Source organism: Spinacia oleracea, chromosome 3 (genome assembly GCF_020520425.1).
Source record: "Spinacia oleracea cultivar Varoflay chromosome 3, BTI_SOV_V1, whole genome shotgun sequence".
Classification (NCBI taxonomy): domain Eukaryota; kingdom Viridiplantae; phylum Streptophyta; class Magnoliopsida; order Caryophyllales; family Amaranthaceae; genus Spinacia; species Spinacia oleracea.
In genome coordinates, this window is record NC_079489.1 from 7,249,396 (window position 1) to 7,256,729 (window position 7,334).

The following is a 7,334-nucleotide window of genomic DNA, read 5'->3' on the forward strand; positions in this document are numbered from 1 at the left end:
TCTTAATAACACAAGTACAATTTCAATTACGTTACAAGTTATGTTAGATTTAGTTAAGTAAACATCGTATAAATAAAATGTACTGCGTAAATATAGGACAGGGTAAATCAAACGTGACTGTATCAAATACTCACTCTAACCAAATCATTTTAAAAACTATTTAAATTACCTACTCCCTCCGTCCCGGAATACTTGACCTGTTTTTCTTATCGGGTCGTCCCTTAATACTTGACCTGTTTCTAAAAATGGAAATATTCTAACAATATTATATTATTTCTCACTCCACCCCTATTAACCCACCTACCCCCTACTCCATACAAAAATAATTAAAAATTCAACCCCTACTCTCCCCCAACCCCACCTCTTAACCCACCTCCCACTAACTACATTAAAATAATACCCCACTATCAACTACTCCCTCCGTCCCGTAATTATCTTCCTGTTTGATCAAAAACACGTATTGTAAAAAAAATGGAATATAGTACATGAAAAAGTATAACAAAGTACAAATGATGCTTGATTTGTATGGAAAAGTGGAATAAAGTACATGTGAAAAAGAATATAGTACATGGGAAAAGTGGAATATAGTACATGGGTGGGGTTTTCAATTCAATTTTAGTTAATATAGTACATGAGAAAGTGGGGACCTTAGTAGCCAAAATTAGAAACAGAAAGATAATTTTGGGACGCTCGTTTAGGAAAGCAGGAAGATAATTTTGGGACGGAGGGAGTACTACCTATTATATTAAATAAGTCAATTCAAATCTCTTAAACTCTGTGCCCGTCAAACCCGATCGAGTATTTCGGGACGAAGGGAGTATTTGTAAGGTCCACATTACATCTAAGGGTGGGAGAAAATATCAAATAAAAAGGTGTTTAAGACGTCCTTAACTCTTCAAAAGAGCCGACAAAAACCATTGTTTAAGATGACCATTAGGCATTAGTACATTATAAGCCACAGAATTAAATGGATTAAATTAAATGAAAATACTCGAGCAAAACCTTTAACAACAACCACGTGTCATCGTCCTACCCATCAAGCACAACTTGAAGGGCCCACCTAAAAAATATCTTCAATATATCTACCATTAACTAATATCTTTCCTAATTAGTGGACCCCACCGCTTTTTTTTCCAATCCCATGTGTGCTGTGTCCACTCCCAAATCTATATAATATCCCACAAAAAAAAAGAAAAATTTGGAAAAATGCTGTGAACCAACCACAAATTAAAAAAATATTTTAAAACTTAAAGTGGGACCCACCCGACCAATGGCCTCTTTCTTTTTGATTGTCCCCACATCAGAAAATCAAAAACAATGAAAAAGAAAAATAATGACGTGGCGAATTTGGGCCAGACAACGTTGTGTAGATATTTTTGATACCTTCTTCAGGGTGTACGATTTTCAGCCATTGGATTAGTCGGCTCCTTTTTCCTCCTTTTAAATCCTTACCGTTGGATGGAAGTTCTAATCTTTTTGCAAAATCAGATATTTTTGACTATATGTATCACACAATCTTTTTCTATTTTCCCATTCCTTATGCTCATCTTTTATTTGGCCAATCCTCCAAAAACTCTAAAACTTGATTATTTATGAAGTGAATTTAATTTTTTTTAGTCAAATTAAATTTTGGTGATCTTTGAAGTGAAGAAAAATGGGGGAAGTAGTGGTAAGTAGTGAAGATGAATTGGAAATAATGGAAATTGTGAAAGAAGAAGAATTGAAGAAAAAGAAGGATTTTAAAGAAGGTTCTAGTTCAACAATGGCAAGATTGGAGAATGTTCTACCAAAATTGGGTCTTAGAATATTATTGGTTGAAGATGATGATTCAACTAGACAACTTATTGCTGCCCTTCTTAGAAAATGCAGCTATAAAGGTAAAATTTCTTTTCATTTTGGGGAAATTTTTCCATTTTTCTTGTTTTTGGAGCTGAATTTGTTTTTTTGTTGTGTGTATTTGAATGATAAATCTGAATTTCAGTTTGGGTGGTTTTTTTATTATTTGAATTTGCTATAATTTTGGTCAAGATGGGTTTTTCTTCGCTTCTGTCCGGATTTAGTTGTCACGTTACTAGCGTCGCTATTAATTTGGGCTGGAGGGGTACAGTACCAGTAATCAATTAATTAAAGAGAAGTGTTTTTTTTTGGTAGATTGTAAGAAAATTCCAGATTCTGTGATAGTTTTGCAAGATTGTTTTATATGCTGATTGTTTAATTAGGAGATGGGTTATTGTTTGGATGAAATTCATTTTAGGTGGTTGAATTAGTGATGGTAATTTGTGGATTAATTCACATTTATTCTCTAATTTTTTGCCAATCTGATCAATAATTAAGGTGTTTGACAGGTTAATTACTCTTTGTAGCTTAAGATTTTAGATTCAGAATTTGGTCTTAGGAGCTGACCATTCTTGTAAAAAGTTGTAGAACTTAAATCTGGAAAAAGTCATTGTTGTTGATTTCTCTCATCTACTGAAATATATAGCACACCCAAGTAATTTCTGAGGCATAATTACAAGAAATTTATGTTCCTTGTATGAATTTTGTTCCTGTTGTTGCTGTTGTTGTTGTTGTTGTTGTTGTTGTTGTTGTTGTTGTTGAGGTTTCTGACATATCAAAGCCTTTTGATAAAATGTTAAGTTGCTCCAGTCTAAAATGATTGTATCGATTTAGACATAAATTGAGGGGAATTTGTCATGTTATGTGTGCAGTTGCTGCAGTTGCTGATGGTCTGAAAGCTTGGGAAATATTGAAGGCAAGACCTCATAACATAGACCTCATATTGACAGAAGCCGAATTGCCATCCATTTCTGGATATGCTCTTCTAACCTTGATTAGAGAACACGAAATCTGCAAGAACATCCCAGTTATAAGTATGTCACTGTTTATTATTGGTTTGTAAATATGATTTGTTTTTGTATTAGTGGTGAGAAATCAGTTTTTGACAGATTTTTCTATGTTAATGTAGTGATGTCCACACACGATTCGATTGGGATGGTCTACAAATGTATGTTGAAAGGGGCGGCCGACTTTCTTGTAAAACCGATTAGGATAAACGAGCTGAAAAACTTATGGCAACATGTTTGGAGAAGGCAATCTGTATGTCTACTTTTTTACACTCTTTTTTAAAAGTTTACTGAAGTTTTTCATGTATGGCTTTCCTTAACTGTCTGAATATATTTTCTCAGCAGTTGAATCGAGAAGGTCTTGGTCCACAGGATGAGAGTGTAGCACAGGAAAAACTCGAAGCCACGGCTGAAAACAATTCTACAAGTGATCATTCGAGCAGCTCGAAAACTTGTACTCTAGGGCAAGAGCTTATTAACAAAAAAGGAAGTGATGCACAGGTTAGGAACCTTTTCCTTGTAAGAAATCTTCTGTTTCTCCAATTACTTGATTTGAGTTATTCTATAGTTTAACACATAGTTTTAGAACAATGAAAAACAAGCTTTAGTATTGATTTAGATCCCCTAGTTGTGAGTAGTGACTCTTTGCATCATGAAACTTGACATTTAGTGCTGATTTCTGTTGATTGTTCTGATAATTTTCAGAAATCATTAAATTCTCTGTTGCAGTTATTTTAGTGAAATCCGTCCAGTTTAAGTTCGCTACATAGAGTTTAATATATGTTTTCTGTCTGTTACAGAGCTCTTGTGGAAACCCTGACTTAGATGATGAGAGCACAGACATGGCTGAAGTGGAAGATTATTCACAGCCAAAGCAGGGGATTTCTCCTGATTCAGAATTGATACTACAGAAACACAGCAACTTTGGCAATTCAAGTCATAATTTACGCACTTCTGAAAGTGCTGTTGCAGGTACATACATAGTGTTTGCATTCTTTTACCAGTTGATTAGGGATTTATGTTCCAAAAATCTCATATACAAATGATTTTTATTTGTAGGATCAGACACTGCTGCCTGCAATAGCAACAATGCGATCAATGAAGAACAACGAAGAAGTCCTAGGGAGGATGTGAACATATGTACAGAAGCTAATGACAATACGGATGTTCACCCCAACTTTTCAAGAGAAGCCATTGATTTGATAGGATCTTTAGATAGCAACTCCAGACACAATGCGTGTGCAAATGATGGAGGTGACAGATCAGAGCCTTGTCAACAATTGGATTTGACTTTGAGGAGATTCTTTCCCGGCACTCTTGAAAATAAGAGTGGCAATGAAAATCAAATGCTCAATCATTCCAATGCATCAGCTTTTACTCGGTGAGCTTCCCTACCTTTGATTCTTCATATACTTCTAGCTTACAACTCAATGATCAAAGACTTCGTTTGGTAGGGTGTAAAACGTTTTCATGGAAAACAATTTCCCCCTTTGCAATTATTTTACGTTGTTTGGTTTGGCAAGGAATGAAAAACAATTTTCCATAACTCCCTTAAAGGTGGAAAAACACTCTTCTACCTTTCCTCCTTACCTCCCTCTCCCTTCTTTCCCTCAATCTTCACCATCTTCTCCCATTTTCTTTAAGGAACCAAACAAAGGAAAACTAGTTTGGAATTGTATTCTCCCTTGAAAACGTTTTACACCAAACCAAACAGAGCCTAAGAGTAAAAGTATTGTGTTAATTGGTGGTAAATTCAGCTCTTTGCTGTTTGGCTATTGCGAAGTACCCTGCAAAAGGATAGAAAAATAGCCAAAATCTCTCATTGAGCTTATATGTTTCGGAAGATTTCTAATTTATGTTGGTTGGTTGTTTCAGGTATGTAAACAAGCCATCACAAATGTCAAATTCGAACCCAACTTCTGTTGTTACTCTTAAAGACTACAGAGTCAATTCTGGTGATCTTTTATCTGACAATACCAAAAACTCTATGTCTCCATATGATAGAAAGGTGATATCCCTCCCAACAAGTCTTGCAAAAGAAGTAGAAAACGAGTACAGAACTGCTTCAGAAAAACTATTTCCAATGGGAGGGAGACAAGTAGATGTTTCTCCTATGACATCAGTTTCACCTAGTCCAAGTTCTGCTAACCAGCAGCAAACGAATTCTTACCATCAATTCAGCATTGATATGATTAATGGTATACACCATTACCATGTTATCGATCAAAGTACTAAACCATCCTCCAATCAACCAATGAGTATGCAGCAGGATCAGACTAAGCAGGACTCTTTAGAGGAGCGTGCTCATTTCTCTTCTGCTGCTGATCAAAGTACGAGTGGCTCTTTGCATAATGACACAGGCGCAGGAACTGGGCATCTTAATTGTGGAATTTCCGAGGGTGGGAATGATCAAAGTCATGTTACTCAATTGACTAGCCAAAGATCTTTGCAAAGGGAAGCAGCCCTTAATAAGTTCCGGTTGAAGAGAAAGGAAAGATGCTATGAGAAGAAGGTAAATAACTATACCTTATACCAAGTGTTACTAAAAAAGTACTGTATTTTTTAAAATTTTTGTTTTGCGCAGCTTCTAACGAGGATTTTTTTGTACAGGTTCGTTATGAAAGCAGGAAAAAGCTTGCAGAGCAACGACCACGAGTAAAAGGGCAGTTTGTACGACAGGTGCCTCCAGATCCTCCACCGCAGATGTCTGACAATTCCGGTGGCATTTCAACTGCCAATTAGCCAGGGTTGTCATGTGATTTGGATTTGATGTAAAGTTACATACAGAATTATAATAGATAGGTGTTAGTATGAGATTTTTGTATGTATTTAAAAGTAGATCAGTAGATGAAAATACCATGATTGTTTTGGTTTAGGATTTAGACAAAGATTCTTGAGACAGAACTTGAGATTACATTGTATACAAGATTAAATTGAAATTAACTTTCTTCCATTCAAACTCTCCTCCCCCTCCCCTATCAACATTCTAGTTTAGTAGTTTGAATCTACTACCTTATACCACGTAGTGAATCAGGAAAAGTGATTTTGGCACACCTATTATAACAGCACAGAACATTTTTTTTTACTTATATAGAGATGTGTCAAAATCAGTTTTCATGAATCAGTAGTAACAGGAGCGGAACTATCATTATCTGGTTCCGCTCCTGACTCCCACTAACATAAGGACCATGGACCTATACATGGAAGTACGAGGTAAAGCTTGAGACGCGAAGAAATGTTGATGGTTAAGCAACTTCCATTGATAATGATGACTGAACAACTGAGGTGAAGGAAGGAAGACAATTCCAAAAGCAGTTCACTAATCTCTCAGTTACAAAACCTACCCAATGATGCGTTGGTCCAATTAATTGCACTAAAATTGTCAAAGGGATTCCATTTAACTTTTTCTTTTGACATTTTTCCATATTATCCAATGAAAACCAAACAATATATTGCTTCTAAACTTGAATCATGTTAGTGAGTTGTGACCACATTATTTTGTGGTTAAAATATCCGAAGATATTTTAGATTCTAATGTGTTTTTTATTAGTCGAAAAAGGTGTGCCATTAATACTTATATTTAATGGTTTGACAAAGGGTATTTTTTAATTTTTGTTTATAGAAAAAGGAAGACTATTTTTTCAAAATTATCAAAACAAAATTTAGAGAACAACTTTAATATATGAACTCACGTATGGTGGATTGGTGGCTTTGCTTGACACGATTAAGGACGAAAATGCAAGTAACCTGGCTTCGCCACGACACCACACCCACTAACATAAAGACAATCGGCGTAAAAAAAAAAACTTGGTCTTATGAATACTATGCAAGTACTCGGTACGTAGGTCCTATAGTGATCCTCCTTTCTTTTTTAGATGAAATCAGTTAATGGGCAAATAGTCAGGAGAGGGGGCACTGTTTTTTGGGTAGAAATTAGGGTTTGTAATTTTACTAGTTTTTGTGATTACGGGCTACAAGTTTTTGGTGTTTCGCCCGTAGCTTTTGTAACGATTAGATTGTGCTTTAACGGTTAATATAATATAACATCTTCGTCTTTACGTAAAAAAAAAAGGTCCTATAATGTACTCTATTCCTATTTATTTAGGTGATGTTTTTATTTCTCTTGAATTTGCCATTTTCACATGTGTTCCTAGGAATTGAGTACACTTTTGGTTGAACGTAGAAACTTTGGATTACATAGGGTAGACTAGGTAAACAACTTTTTAGGAAGTTTCACTTCCTATGCTCATGTCAACCAAACGACCTTTTTGCTCTTCACTTCATAAGAAATAAAACTTCCCACACATTAGAATGTCAACCAAACTAGCCCTTAAGTTTCGTAATAGTTGATTGAGAAAATGAAGTTGTTGGAAATTTATAAAATGGAACAAATGAAACTTGGTTAAAAATTATATTGTCCACTACTACCTCCATTTCAATGAGTTTTTTACACTTACTATTTGCACAAACTTCATTGTAATGTTTGACCAT

General features: G+C 35.2%; 1 protein-coding gene across 4 annotated transcripts; it reads left to right on the forward strand.

The window, feature by feature from the left end:
- The first annotated feature begins 1,415 nt into the window (after window positions 1-1,415).
- LOC110797494 (two-component response regulator-like APRR5) lies at window positions 1,416-5,796 on the forward strand. 4 transcript variants are annotated; one of them, XM_022002606.2, is made up of 8 exons: window positions 1,416-1,877; window positions 2,709-2,870; window positions 2,966-3,096; window positions 3,186-3,362; window positions 3,644-3,815; window positions 3,903-4,224; window positions 4,719-5,355; window positions 5,454-5,796. In XM_022002606.2, exons 1-8 carry the CDS (start codon window positions 1,655-1,657, stop codon window positions 5,583-5,585), a joined length of 1,956 nt encoding a protein of 651 aa, XP_021858298.1. In that variant the 5' UTR covers window positions 1,416-1,654; the 3' UTR covers window positions 5,586-5,796. The 4 variants fall into 4 exon arrangements, with proteins under 4 accessions (XP_021858298.1, XP_021858305.1, XP_056694491.1 ...); XM_022002613.2 differs by having other exon boundaries at window positions 1,524-1,877; window positions 3,189-3,362; XM_056838513.1 differs by having other exon boundaries at window positions 1,524-1,877; window positions 3,189-3,344.
- Window positions 5,797-7,334: the final 1,538 nt, after the last annotated feature.